The sequence below is a fragment of the Pipistrellus hanaki genome (assembly GCF_964339955.1).
Source record: "Pipistrellus hanaki genome assembly, chromosome: 10".
Classification (NCBI taxonomy): domain Eukaryota; kingdom Metazoa; phylum Chordata; class Mammalia; order Chiroptera; family Vespertilionidae; genus Pipistrellus; species Pipistrellus hanaki.
In genome coordinates, this window is record NC_140512.1 from 66,936,678 (window position 1) to 66,952,546 (window position 15,869).

At 36.4% G+C, this 15,869-nt stretch overlaps 1 protein-coding gene across 1 annotated transcript in view; it reads left to right on the forward strand.

The window, feature by feature from the left end:
- PPP1R3A (protein phosphatase 1 regulatory subunit 3A) overlaps positions 1-12,064 on the forward strand; it is a 48,234-nt gene extending 36,170 nt beyond the window's left edge. Inside the window, exon 4 of the mRNA XM_084896206.1 lies at positions 1,407-12,064. Within this exon, the coding sequence (XP_084752332.1) occupies positions 1,407-3,764 (2,358 nt within the window). The 3' untranslated portion in view covers positions 3,765-12,064. The remainder of the gene's footprint in view (positions 1-1,406) is intronic.
- The last annotated feature ends 3,805 nt before the right edge of the window (positions 12,065-15,869 follow it).

Genomic DNA, 15,869 nt, shown 5'->3' on the forward strand with positions numbered 1-15,869 from the left:
CATATTTTTAAACAAGAAACAAGTGCAGTACTGTAAAATATAGTATTATATTTGTTATAAATTTCACACTTGGTGAACATTCAATCTATTTGAAATTTGGGGGATGGTTTAGATAGCATTTTTATTACAAAGGAAGAAATAGGAGAAATGAATCATATAATGTAATTTATCATTTACTGTAGTTGGTTGAAGATCTTGTCATTAAAATACATAGATTCATAATCATCTAAGATTAAAATTTGCTTTTTCAAGTGTCAGGGCTGAAACAGAAAAGAAATAAAGCTCATCCTTTCTTCCCACACATTCTCCCCTTTCTCTAGTGATATGGAGGCTGCATCACTGAAGTATGCAATTTACTTTACTCTAACTTTAAAAAACTACAAAGTTGTCACCCATTGTGAGAATTCTCAGCAGCTGAAAGTTAACATTGCCATTTTTTTTCAAACAACAGAATATAATGAAAGAACCTTAAAAAATCACATACTTCACCAATACATCTCATTACAATGAGCAGGCTCAAATATAAAAGTTTGTTTAGGAGTTACTGAGATTGAATGTCCAATAAATGAACAGGGAGCTATAATTTAGAAGCTAATTTGCTCCATGCTGACATTAATGCATAAAACAATGAAGCTCCATAATAGATGGAAATACAACCAAATCTGTGGAACCCACAGGCATTGGCTTACAAGACAGCTGTGCAGTTGACAAGTAACATGAGCCTTATGTGAGAAGAAGGGGAAAACGTAAGATTTGCATATAATTATCGAGATCATGCAAATGTCAGTTATGAGGAGAGGGAAAAAAAACACACACACAGGCATCTCACTGTTAAATCCTGACAGTTGGCATCACTGAAGAGCTCAAATACATTTGAGTACCAGTTGGCAGAGGGTCATTAAAACAGAATTTGCAGAGACATTAACTCCCTCACTTTTCTTTGAGTGACGTTTTGCTATTAATAGTTTGCAGAGGCTTTGCAGAAAACATATTAATAAGAGAAACTGTAATAGGGGCACCTACAGCAAGTGTGAATGCAGCAAAGGGCACCCAGGAAGCTGCTCTCTAATTGATTAGCATGGAGCTATCAATGTGTATATCCTAAGTGAGGAGAAAGTGCAATGACAAGCAAGAATAGTTGAATAATACAATGTGATATTTGGAAGCTGGGAAGGAGAGTGATTAATTTTGGCCCCTTTTCTTATTAATATGATTCCCAAGTCATAGCCTGCAAAGATTCCCCCCCAAAAAAACACCTAGCTTCGAGGATTTGTACTGAATCCACAAATGAAATGAGCCAAGGAAATCTACCGATAATCAGTAGCCAAATTAATGAGGCCTATCGAATCCATTTTGTATAATTAATACCAGCTAGTCATTATTTCTTGTTGTTTTTATTCCTTAAGATAAATCAAGACTTAATAAGAAGCACTGCTTCCAGAGATGAAAAGAATACATTTCCAACAGATCCAGTCAATTTTCCAAGTAAGGGTGAGGTGCGAGAGAAGCATATTCATGATGAAGTATACAGTGACTTGCTTAAAAGGACTTTGCCTCCAAGTTCATCAGCAGAAAGCTCCTTAAAGAGAGATTTTTGTAGCAATGAAAAATATTTCTCAGGAAATGAGTGTAGTCATCAACCTTCAGAGGAAATCACTTCAGATATGAGAAAAATCAAGCCATCTTTGGGAAATGCTGGTAGGGATGACTTGGTGCAATTATATGTTAGCAACAAAGAAGTATTGGATGATAATGCCAATCCAGCTCAAAGGAGGGTCAGTGTGCAAATATCTTGTCCTTCTTCGGATCAACTAATGGAAGACAACCTTAATAAAAAACATGAAGGAGGAGCTATGAGAATTAAAATGAAAGATTTGGAATGTTCGAGAAGAGATTTCCATTCAGATTTCCAGTTGGAAGGATCAATAGAAAAGGGATCTTCCAAGAAAGATTATGGAAATGGTAAGAATGAGGAGCAAAGAATGCATCTGGGTGTTTGTGAAAAACAAAGCAAAAATCTTCAGTCAATCTTACATGACCAAGGAAAGATAAGCCACTCTGAAATAAGTGTGAAAGAGACTGGAGCTAGTAGCAGAGGACTACCTGTTCTGCAGAGTAAGGACACCTCAACTCCCAACCAGGCAGTCAGAGAAGATGCATTTCAATCACCAAGAGGAAGTCTAAGTTGGGGAGAAGCCATGTCAACAACCACAGAGCATGATCTCTCAATTAGCAAAGGCACTACTTTGGGAGAGATGCCTACTCAATTTGGTTCATCAAGAAATGGAAATATTTCGAAGAATGATTACCTTTTCCAAGTTGAAGAAGAAAATGTAAGTAGGATTAATCCTGAAAATCAGAATAAGAACAAACACCGTAAAAAACGATGGAATTTTCTGGAAAGTCAGGGAAAAGCAATAGAGAGTAAGACAAATACAACCCAGCAGATCAAACAACAGGCAGATTGTGAAGATACCTGTGGGGGAAGAGATAATACGAGGAGTCTGACTGCTACTCCTACAGAGAAGTTGTTTACCTGCCAAGAAGCAGTGAGCTCTGAACTGTCTCCTCTAGCTGATCATGATATGACTGAGAAAGCAGGAGCAGGTACTGCTTATCTAATTAAGACAATATCAGAAAGTACTCTAGAAAGCATGTCTGCTGGAGAAAAAGCAGTAATTGCTAAGCTACCTCAAGAGACGGCGCGAAGTGACAGGCCCATCAAGGTAAAGGAAATAGCATTTGATCCACATGAAGGGAGAAATGATGATTCACATTATACCTTTTGTCAAGGAGCTACAGTAGGTGTAACCTGTGATGATGGTTTTGAAAAAACATCATATTTAGATATTTGTAATGTACATGTAGATGAAATGGAGAGTGAAGAAGCCATATCTACGCACAATCCTGCAAAGACACATGACAGGAAGAAACATGGCACTGGAACTATAACACCTTTAGAGGAGTCCTTACAAGTCATTAGAAGCAATCAAAAAACAGCCTCAAAACTGGATTTGGGACTGTCACCAGTCGATAAAAAAATATTTTCAGAAAATAGAGATCCTGGGCAGGTCCAAGAATTATCAAAGGAAATGGGTACGGGTGCTATTCTTCAGTCTGCTTTAAACGCAGACACTCATAGAGCATCTGAGAATGGCTCTCCTGTTTCCAATCACCATGCTAAAACCTCAGTGTCATCTTATGAGCAGGCGGTTGCTGTAGATAATATAGTTAGTACCATGGCTCTCCAATCTATTCCTACTAAATCAGAATATAATTGTAATCCAGCAAGCGGAATCCAGGGTATTGGCAAATCCCCGCATCCTGGGGATACAATTGAAGAAGTTTCCAAAAGTTCAGTGAGATCAGTGAGCAGGAAAGAAACACATAGAGGAGAATGCAGTGTGGAAAAGTGTGTAGGGCCAGTGGTTTTAATCTCTGATGCTGTTGAAAACACAACAGAGGTCAGGCACAGAATTGAAGGCATATTAAACTCTGGACAAGCACCATGTTTTTCAGGTGACAAGGAATCTGAGAGCTCTGCTTCTGCTAACCTCCCTGCCCACGAAAGTCAAGCTCAAAGCAGTCAATCTCTGCTTTTGAAATGCACTAACTCAAAAATATCTTATTTCCTATTGTTTCTGATATTTCTTGTGACCATCTACCAGTATGACTTAATGATTGGCTTGGCCTTCTATCTTTTGTCGTTGTACTGGCTCTCCTGGGAAGGGGGGAGACAAAGGGAGTCTGTCAGAAAGAAGTAGCCTCAGCTCTACTCTGACTCTCTCGTCAAAGATAAGCTATTTAGCCCCAAACGTTTGGGTTGCTGAAAAAGACTATTCATAATTCAAAGAGCCAGGGCAGTTTTTCCTCTTAAAGGCTCATTTAAAATGGAATGCGTATGAAGTTTGCTCCTTCATATAAGTAATTATCCTATATAGGACCATTATGTTTGGATCATTAAATACCTATATGAATATGAGATCTGAAGCACGTCAGGCTGAAATTAGGTACAGCTGTTGCTCCTTCCCAGGCTGTGAAGTTGCAATGCTTCACATCTCTTCACCACTTCAAGTGCCATTTCTTGCATTCATTACTTTTGCAGTAAAGCTTCATTTTTCCCCCCCTGAGAATATTTTTTCCCTCTATGGTTTTTAAAAATGGATAAAACATGGACAACAGAAGGGGACTTTTACTGTTTTTTTTCTTTTTTTTTCTTCAGTATTGGCCATGAAATTTGCATTTACCCCTGTATCATTTTATCATCACATTTTGATAGATCAAATCTTTCAACTTCAATTTAAGATTTTTAAGAACAACACAGACGTGTATTAAGATATGTGAACTAAAATAGAAGGAACACGTGACTTGCTTAAATAATGCTTTACGCATACACATACCTTTCACCTCCTTTAAACCTACAAATGCTGGGCATTCATAAGCCAAATCTGAGAAAGAATGAAACAATTTGGAGATGACCTTTCAATCCTACAAAATGTTGTGGGTGGCCTGTTTTTAATCTGCTTTTCTCGTATAAAGAGAGACTGTGCAACATAATTGAATGATGTCAATGTCAATTATTATTCAAAGTTGAAATTTAAAAGTTCTACAAACATTGCTTTATAAGGAATTATGCATATAAAAATTTAATTAATAGTAATAATTTTAAAATTCTTCCAAAAGAACTGTTCTACTTGGTAGTATTTTTTGTCCTCAAAATTTTTTAAATCTTTTCTCATTATAATATAATGAATTATTCCTCCAGGTACATTTAGACAACAAACAACTAATCATTGGTGATATTTATTATATAATGATCAGGTTGTTAGGTAATAGCTCACAATGTAAACTAGGCAAATAAGTAATATGGAAATCTGCTGAGGGAGATGACCCACAATAGCAGTGCTTTGGGCTATTATTATCTATGTCTAAGCCTGTGAAATAATGAACTAGTTATTTTAGTCACAAGGGGATAATGCAAAGATTCTACAGTTGATTTAAATAACTATTTATTGAGTGACTGCTATTTGAAAAACCCTGCGCTCTGTTCTATGACAGAGCATTCTCTTTGATACCCTGAAAGGCTAATCCTCAAGAGGAGGCATAAGTATGTAGTTAGACACTTATGACTTAGGAGTATGTGAAAGAGTCACATTGAGGGGGCCCTTTTGGGTGATTTTTTTTCCATAAGAACATTTTTTTTCATAGAGCATATAGCATTGATCTCCAGAAAGAAAAATGTTTTTTGTTTATTTACCTGTAAAGGTGAATCCAATGAGTAAAACTTGCATATATCATTCCACACATCTAAGAAACATTCATTTATGAGAAGATAAGATTAGAGTGAAACAATTTAACTGACTTTCATGTGGTAGTAAATGAAACTTGAATAAATATAAACATCTTGAAGTAGAACTTAGGACGGTTGTTCGATTGAGAAAGCACATTGTTATTAAATACAAGTGGAATACTATAGGCTGTACCTAGAATATTCTCTCTAAAATTGCTGTCCTGATAACTTTGTTGACAGATTTAAACTACAATGGAATTAAGGTTAGCATTTCCTCAGTTCTTAATAGTTTGGCTTTTTCATTCTATCTTTAAGAATTTCGGTCAAAATACCATATATTTTTACTTCAAAGAATACTATTACTTCATGAACACAGGTACATGGACTGTAATTATTCCCTTATGCATAAAAGAATGTAACTTATTTTGTCTATTGGACTTTTGGTAACATAAATGTATTAACATTCTCATACATTTTTGTAATATGACAATCAAAGGGTCTAAATAGTTGTGTATTTTTCTGCATGCAATAAAGAAAAAAAATTGATGATTTACTTGATTTTGCAAACATTACTTACAAAGCATTTGAAATCATAGTCCTAAGAACTTACAAAACTATTGGTAGGTGGAGAGATAGATTGTTGGACCATGTTTTGGTCACATTGCTATGTTAAACAAGAAAAGCAGATCTCAGAAAGAACTGTCAAAGCCTGGTTAATCAAGACTTGGTTGTTAACCATCATGGCAAGGTGGTCTCTGCAAAGCATAGCTGCTTTCACAGTGTCTTCCCAAGTCTTAGTTAAGAGCCCAAAGAGGGTGTGGCATGAGAATAAGCGAAGGGAAATGCATTGCACACTTGCATCTGATAGTGGGTGATGTATGAAATGTGATGTATGAAACCATCACCTTTTATCTTGCTGTGCTTCTAACTATTAGAAACAAAATTATGAAAATAAATTGGCAACTCTAGTAGTATAGGTAGGAAAATCATCTTAAAAATTCACATCTGTATAGCTGTAAAAAAAAAAAGAAGGAACTCCTCCCTTTGAGGCAGCATGAAGGGACCTGGAGAGTGTAATGCTAAGTGAAATAAGCCAGTCAGAGAAAGACAAATATCTCACTTATATGTGGAATCTAATGAACAAAATAAATTGATGAACAAAATAGATCCAGAGACATGGAAGCATGGAACAGGTGGAAAAAATCTTTGAAGGAAGGGGGTGAGGTCAGGAAGAAATTAACCAAAGAATTTATATTTGCATACATGCATAATCCATGGACATATCAATAGATAATAATGTGGTAGGTTGGGAATGATAGGTGGGGAGAGTAGGAAGTGGAGTGGAGGGGATCAATAGGGGGAGAAAGGGGACATCTGTAATATTTTAACAATAAAGATCGATTTAAAGAAATAAAAAAAATGCATCAAAAAAAAGAAAGGAAAAAAATTCACATCTGTATAAGCCAAATATATTTTTAATGTAAGAAGAAATGTCATTGATATGACATTCATCCCTCAAGATTTAAGAAAATTGGATTAATGCAGTTTGTTTCCCTGCTGAGCTCCAATATTTTGATAGTGAATTATTTCAAATAATATACGTATTCTGTTACAATTCTGTGAGAGAAACAAGATTATCTTTTACTTGTCATCTTACTAGTAAACCAGTCTGCTGGTTAAGTGAAAAACTTTAAAATATATACACCAAATTTAAGGAAATAAAATACTTTACTTTTCCCATTAGCATGTATGCTATGTTCTTAATAATTTATTTTAGTCATGAATATTATTGTGTATCAGGAGGCTTGTTGTTTTCTTTATTAGGCTCACTTTTGCATGTACATAAATCAAAACTGAAAATAAAGCAAAAATGAAAAAAGTCAACTAGCAAAAGATCTAATGCAGATGAGGTAGGAGGGCTATCCTCTCTAGGATCAATTCATCTACTGATTTCTGACCTTTCCTTCAAATTTTCAGTGAGTGGACATAGAAATGGAAATATACACTAAGGCTTGTCTTTGGTTATTTGAATCCTGTCTTAGCCAGTTCTTGTGGAACTGAAGAATAGAATCTACTCTAATTTTGTAGCAATGTTCAACAGAAATATGACAGGCCATGCTCTTCCAGCATCTCCTCGGTTGTACACCTATATGAAGAGAACAGCTAAAATGGTTCTTTTAGCTAGTCCATGTCGTCCAGTGGTTGAGAGGTGACCTATGAACCAGGTGGTTGGCATTCAGTTCCTGATCAGAGCACATACCCAGATTGCAGGCTTGATCCTCAGTAGTGGGTGTGCAATGATTCTCTCTCATCATTGATGTTTCTGTTTTTCTTTGCCTACCCCCCTCTCTCTTCTTCTCTGAAATCAATAAAAAAAAATTTAATGTGCTCATCTGATAAGAGCTGTGACATCACCTAATAAACTTAGAGCCACATGGACCACTCTTTTCTTTTCTTTTGCCTATTTATTTTAAATCTTTATTGTTGAAAGTATTACATAGGTCCTTCTTTTTACCCCATTAACCTCTTCCAGCCCACTCCCATTCACCCTCCCAGTCTGGCCCTCACCACCCCATTGTCTATGTCCTGGGTTATGCAAGTTCATTGGTAGATCTCTTCCCACCTCACCTCCCCTGCCTTCCTTCTGAGGTTCAACTTCCTATTCATGCTTCTATGTCTCTGGGTATATTTTTGTTGACCAGTTTACTTGGTTCATTAGATTCCACATCTGAGTGAGATTGTGTGATACTTATCTTTTTCTGACTGGTTTATTTCACTTAGCATAATATTCTCTAGGTCCATTGTGCTATTGCAAATGGTAGGAATTATTTCTTTTTTATTGCCATATAGTATTCTATTGTGTAAATGAACCAGTTTCTGTTTGTTTGTTTCTTATCTATTTACCTGCTGATGGGCACTTAGGATGTTTCCAAATCTCTTCAGTAAATTGCACTGCTATGAACAAAGGGGGCATATATTCTTTCTTATGAGGGTTTCGGGTTTTTTAGGATATATTCCTAGAAGTAGGATCAGTAGGTCAAATGGGAGTTCCATTTTTAATTTTTTGAGGAAACTCAATCCTGTTTTCCTTAATGGCTGCACCAGTCTGTATTCCCACCAGCAGTGTTCTAGGGTTCCCTTTTCTCTACAATTTTGCCAACACTTGTTATTTGGTGATTTATTGATATAGCCATTCTTACAGGTATAAGGTGATATCTCATTGTCATATTGATTTGCATCTCTCAGATAATTAGTGCCTTTGAGCATTTATTCATATCTCTTGGTTTTCTGTATGTCCACTTTGGAGAAGCGTCTACTTAGGTCCCTTTTTCATTTAAGTTGTATGATTTCCCTATATATTTTGGAGAGAATTCAGAAACTCTCCCAAGCCACTTCACTCAATTAATATTTGACAAAGGAGACAAGAGCATACATTGGAGTAGAGACAGTCTCTTCAATAAATGGTGTTGGGAAAATTGGACATGTACATGCAAAATAATGAAACTAGACCACCAACTTACACCATACAGAAGAATAAATTCAAAATGAATAAAAGACTTAAATATAAGATGTGAAACCATTAAAGGTCTAGAAGGAACCATAGGCACCAAAATCTCAGACATCTCACCTAGCAAAATCTTTACTGATACATCTCCCAGGACAATGGAAACTAAGGAGAAAATAAACAAATGGGACAACAGCAAAATAAAAAGCTTCTGCAAAGCAAAAGAAGCCATCCACAAAATAACAAGAGAACCCACTACATAAAAGAACATATTTGCAAATTATACATCCAATAAAAATATTATTTAAAGTTTCTTTTTATTTATTAAATTAATTATTTTTTTCTATTTTTAGAAACAACTTATATTAATTTATGGCAACATACTTTAGTTTTCATCTTTTAAAAACAGATTTTCTCATTAGTCCAATGTTTCCATAACTTTACCCAAACTCTTAAAAACCACAAATTAAATTGTGGATAATAAAAAAACATTTCATTAGATTTTCACCTTAACTTTGAATTATCATGTTTTATAAGAAATGTCATTATTGTAGTTTGGTAAAACCTTATTAAACAACTATTCTAAAAGTTCAGGATTTTCATTTTGTGTCGTTTCAGTATCTGTTAAATACGTAGATACTACCTTCATTTTTAAAATATAAAACCATTTATTATGTGAAAGTTTAAGGAAAGTTTTCTTAAGTCTTTTCCTAATACATCCAATTCTTTATATTCATAATAAAGAGGGGCATGGGCAAACCAATACGGATTGAAGAGACATTATTTTTATTTGGCTGAGATTCCACCAGGACCTGATGTTGCACACACATTGCAATGCCTACTAGTTAAGTTACCAGTCTTTGTTAGAAGTAGTGCATCGGCTTTGCCTTTCATATCCTCCTGCCTGCACCAGTCAGCCTTATGTCCACTGCTCTCCGCTGACAGTCCTCTGTCAGTCAAGCCAGTCACATCGTCCCTAGAATAAGCTCATCTGGTTTCTCTGTGACTGCTCATGTGCGCCCCTTCCCTGGAGGTCACTGTCAGATGTCTTTAAGCCTTTCCCCCTATACAATGCTGCACCTTTTCTGTGTACAGCTCAAGCCTGATCTTTGTGAAGACTCGCAAATGGTGTGGAGATCACGCTGTTTTCACATCTCTTCGGACACCAGTTTTCTTGTGCGCTTTGGGCATTTGGCTCACTGGCCTGTCTGCTTGCTCAGGACAGAGACAATGGTCTTTCCTTCCCTTTCACACCTCACAAGGCCTGGTTTGTTTTGCAAAAATCCTTCCTCAACACTTGTGGCTAGAATTGAGTTGTAGTGCTGTCTCCTTCCCATCCTTTTTCTGAAACGCGGACAAGGTATTCTGAGACCTGATTTTAAAATGAATAAACTTAATCAAAGCAGAGTTAGAATGTTTTAGTAAACTGCCAAAGACAATGTAGAAAGATACAAAGAGAATAGGGAGATGAAAATAGAACAAGACATGTTTTTAGATAAAGTAGCTCAGTAGCTTAAAAATGAACAAACATCACAAGGTATAAAGTGTAAGAAACTCAATCTTCCCAACTGCTGCTGTGCCCTTTGAAATGGCTGATCTCTCAATTTCACACCTGTTCTGCAGGTCAACCTTTAGGGTGAGCAAATAGAACAACTAGCAGAAATAGTCGGTGTTTTTGTAAAAAGAAAACATTTGTTTGATTAACATATAATAGTATGTGCATACACATACACAAGCATACATAGGCACACAGACGCATACATGCATGTACATACATGCAGACACAATATTCCAACATCTGATGACAGTAATAGCAGAGAACATAGACAACTAAAACAATGTTTAGTTATATACATATAATATGTAAGAGGTTTATCCATACCTTGAAGAAACTCATTCTATCCTATTTAGATATGAAATTAAAATGATAATGCAAAAACGTGCTTATTTTTGAGTCAGAGTCTAAAGAAAAGCAGTATATGGCCTGGAAATGTAGAAGCATGTCATATAACAGCTTAAGACCACCAGCAATTCGTCTCTTCAGACTTACATAAAAGTCAGATACGTTTTATGTATTGCAGATGTCATCAGTATCTTCTATCAGTTGATTTGTCTCTGAGTGGAAACATTTAGAATTTTCTAAAGACACACTGTTTAGAACATAATGTTAAACAGTAGAAAGATGGTGCTTAAAAACAACTGTAAGGGGTTAGAAATTCTCTTTGTAAATACTTAAAATATGCATAATCTACTTTTAACAATTTTATATTGGAGGCTTTCAATGTGCAGTTTATAAAATATTTTAACATGAGCATTTATGAAAATATTACACATTTAAACCTTTTACACACACATTCTAAAATGAGAGAGATATACTGTTTCTAAACATTAAGTGATCTTCACAATTAATTAAAAATTCTTTGGAAAATGAAATTGTCTTTTTTTTTATTATGCACATAAGCTTTCCCCATGTTTAAGGAAAATAGTTCTGCATTAAGGAAAAGATAATATATTCCTACTTTCAGAGATATGTGGAAATACCTTAAATATATTCCTACTCTTTGAAAGTTGGATAGGAAGAGAGGAAGAGATTATGAATGTCCTCAACATTTATTTTGCATTCTTTAATAATATTTGGGCTCTGGCATATAGGTTTCCAATTAAGTCCGTTGTCTTCTCCCACGTGAATTCTTTGACCTACCTAATCGTATTCCCATCTTTAAATTAGTACTTCATTTATGTGGAACATATTGAATTTTTATTACAAGAATAAGGAAGGAACTAGGTTGTTGTCCGAATCTTTGAGTATAATATCTATGTCTGTATCTCTATTGACCTATGCCTGTGAGATTCAATCTTTAATAATAATAATAGTTATAATTATTATTATAATAAGACCATAACTGACTGGTTTGTGTTTATAATAAAATTGGGCACTCTTTAAAGCTCTTTTTGGAAACAACTCATTTATATTTTACAAATCCATGAGATAAATACTACTGCCACCCGGTTTTACAGATAGAAACAGATACACAGAAAGGCTAGTCTTCCCAAGGACATGCAGACACCAAGTGGCAAAGTCTAGATTCAGACTCCAGCAGTCTTTCTCCATAGTTGATCCTCTTAACTATTGTACTATGTTGTGCCTTCGATCAGATCTACCAAGTTACCTTATGAATTATACAGTAATATATTAGCTTGCTTCATAGAACTATATTAATAACCAAGCACGTTATATATAGTGTACCATATATTTTATAATCCTATCTTTGTTAATTCACCTAGAAGAAAAAGTTTCTAAAAATATTCTGTTCTTTCTGTTTATTCATATAACCTCAATTTAAAAAATACATATCTATTCCCCTCCAGGCCACAAGCAGTGTTCTAGTCCCAGTAGGTGACAACATAATCCAATACCTGCAATGTATTGTGACCAGTTCAATAATAGAGGTAAAATCTACGAACAGAGGTGGCACTGTTTGGTCCTGTAAAGAAGACTGTTTGGTCCTGTAAGCACTCTGCTACTTACGTTTCAGAGATTTGCCGTATTTTTAACATTACAATTTCAGGTGTTAAGGAAAACACAATAAAGCCCACCAAATGTCTCATTTCATTAAGTTTTGCAAACATAATAAGTAAATGAAGATGTAATAGGCACCCAAACACCAGGAAAGGTGTTGTAAGACAGCCCCCGAGTTGAAGCAAGAGGGCAGTCCTCTCTGTGGTTCCTGTCAGTCTCATAGGAAGGAATTCAAGTGAGCGACTCCAGATGATTGCATTGTAGTAAAGCCAATTTATTAAAAGGTAAAGCAAATAAGTTTATTAAATCAAAAGAGCAAGGAAAGCAAATCTGTCAAATACATCAAACCTATGAAAGCAAAGACAGACTTCCCAGCTAAGGGGTTATATATCCTTCTGTCTATAGATTTCAAAATTCCTCTGCCAACTATCTTGATATGGATTAACTCTCAAGGTTTCCCTTTTACTTTGTTATGGCTTTCCCAGAATTTATAAAAAGTATCCAGGGCACGTGCAGGAGGCAACCAATCAATGTGCTTCTCTCAGATTGATATTTTTCTCTGTCAATCTCTCCCTTCCACTCTCTCTAGAAATCAGTGGAAATATATCCTCGGGTGAGGATTTAAATAATAATAATAATTATTATTATTATTATTATTATTATTATTATTATAAATAAACAATAAGATGAACATTCCCTCTTCTCTCCTTCCCCCAAATGGCTGACTTCTTGGAGATAAATCTCCCCCTAATCCTCTCCCCCTGCCCTCTTCTTTCCTGAATTCTTTGGTTTGTGGGGAGAGGGGGATTAACTATCTGTTCTGAAGTTAAGGTCTTGGAGAAGAAAAGGTCTTGGAGTCTCAAGCTAGCTGTAAGCTGCCCAAACTGTTGGGCCTTGTTTAATTTTCTTGTCTCAGTTCCCTATTCCTCCTGCCCTGGAATTTTCCTAGCTTCTCACTCTCCTGTAACAAAGGTACAATTTGATGTGGCTGGTATAGTGCTTTTTTAGCCCTACTGTCCAAATGTAATCATTAACAGCACTAGAGGCCCAGTGTACAAAATGCGTGCACTCAGAGGGTCCCTCGGCCCGGCCTGTGCCCTCTCTCAGTCCAGAAACCCTCAGGGAATGTTGGACCGCCACCACGGCAAGGAAGCCTCCCGCCACCGCCACTGAGCTCGCCAGCCGTGAGCCTGGATCAGGACTTCTGGCTGAGTGGCACTCCCCCTGTGAGAGCACACTGCCCACCAAGGGGCAGCTCCTGCATTGAGCATCTACCCCCTGGTGGTCAGTGCACATCATGGCGATTGGTCGTTTCATCATTTGGTTGATTTGCATATTAGCCTTTTATTGTACAAGATTCCTTTTACTTTCAAAAGTAACATGATTTGTTTTTTTGTTTGTTTTTAATTTCTTTATTGATTAAAGTATCACATATTTGTACTCATCCCCCATTTCCATTCCCTACTCCTCCCCAAACATGCCCCCCCACCCCATTGTCCTTGACCACTGGTTAGGCTCATATGTATGCACACACGTCCTTTGATTGATCTCTCCTCTTTATCCCCACTCTCCCCCACACTCCCTCTGAGGTCCAACAGTCTGATCCATGCCTCCTTGTCTCTGGGTCTGTTCTTGTTCATTAGTCTATGTTGTTCACCATTTCCCCTAGATGAGTGAGCTCATGTCCTACTGGTAATACACTTATAAGAATCGAAAATGAGACAAGCAATAATGGTTATGCTGAAAGGCAAATGAATCAGTCTGTAGTGAGTTTCTTTCTGGGCCAACAAGTAACATGATTTGGATTAAAAAAATGATAAAGTCAGCCTAAAATCCAAGAAAATATCCTAGCTTATAAGTGTAAATATTCTGTGTCACATGAATAAAAGAGGCAGCTTTCAACATGAATGCCATCTTCAACTTAAAGACAGAACTATTGTCCTTAGGATCATAGGACATAATACAGATATACCAGCCCCTGGTCAGCCTAGGCAAAGTAAACCAACATTTTTGTAGATTTAGTAATGCAGGGGGCAATTATTTAAAAAACAACACAAAAACAAACAAACAAAAAAGAATACAACCAGTTGGTACATTTGGTAAGGAGTCCAAAATCCATAGGAAAGAAGCCATTTATATTACTGATGCCAGACAATGAAATCCCTGTGTAACCAGATACTATAGTTTATAGCCTATTCAGAGAGTTCAGGACATGATAATTCCATCATCCAGGGTAGCAAAAGTTGAACGAGATAGAAAAAACTTTTGCAAAAGTTATTGTGGCCACTGTGTGTTACTCAAAATTATAGTGGTATATGTTCCTAGAAGCCATAATATAAAAATACATTTAGCTAATCATCTGTAAGAAGAAGAAAAAAATTTTTGGAAAGAAACTAGCTCATATGACTGGCATTAACAATCATGAAGTAAGCTAGTATGAATACCATAGCACTAATATATTAACAAATAAACAAATTGTCCAAGATAGTCAGTAAGAGACAAGGACATTGTAAGGCAGAACCAGTGTCACTCCATCTAGTTTTGGCCTGTGCAATGCCTTCACATTTGGTCTCACTTCTTACAGATGTGCAGTGCTGAGGCTGTGAGTGACACTGGAACTACACTGCCTTCACTTCTACTTAAGGAATATGTGCACTATTAATTTACCCAAAGAACTGCATAATTTAAGACTGCAGAACATGTTCATGCTAAATAAATGATAAAAGGCTAGCTTTGCAGCCCTAAAAGTCTTTATAGCAGTGTCTCTGCTGACTTCAACCCAATCGTACCCACACGAGACATAGAGAAACAGTTTCTAAATACTGTCTCTCTATATCTACGCTTTGCTCATTTAAAAAAAAAATCAGTGGTATCAATTTTATATCTCTGTAAGTTATTCTGTCATTGAAGGTGTAGAGGCTGTGATATTTTATAAAGTTGAGCAATGTCATTTTTTATTGCTAAGCCCAAGGCCATTGGATAATAATCAATCTGTATCGCTCAAAGCTCTTTACCTGGAAATAACCACAATCCCTCAACGTAGCTTAAACAAAAGGGAAAAATATATCATAAGGAAATGTGGCGCTCCAGGACTAAAGTGAAAATAGGCATCTCTAAGTACAGAAGCCAGGACATAAAAAGCTATAAGAAATGGAGTTTCTCCTAGCTCTCATATTTTCCTTTTTTTCATTTTTCTGTGTACATTTTATTTTTTTGTTTTCCTCAGTGAACTATGTCTTCAAAATTCATAGTTCCTAAAATAGAATTATCCAATGGTAGTCTTGTACTTTGGGGTGGGTGGGGGATATATATATATATATATATACTCAGAAGCCCGGTGCATGAAATTCATGCATGGATGGGGGGGGTGTCCCTCAGCCCAGCCTATACCCTCTCCAATCTGGGACCACTCAAGGGATGTCTGACTGCCCGTTTAGGCTCAATAGGATCAGGCCTAAACAGGCCATCTCACAATCCAGGACATCCCTCTCACAATCCAGGACTGGGTGGCTCCCAACTGCTTGCCTTCCTGGTTGCCCCTAACCACTTCTGCC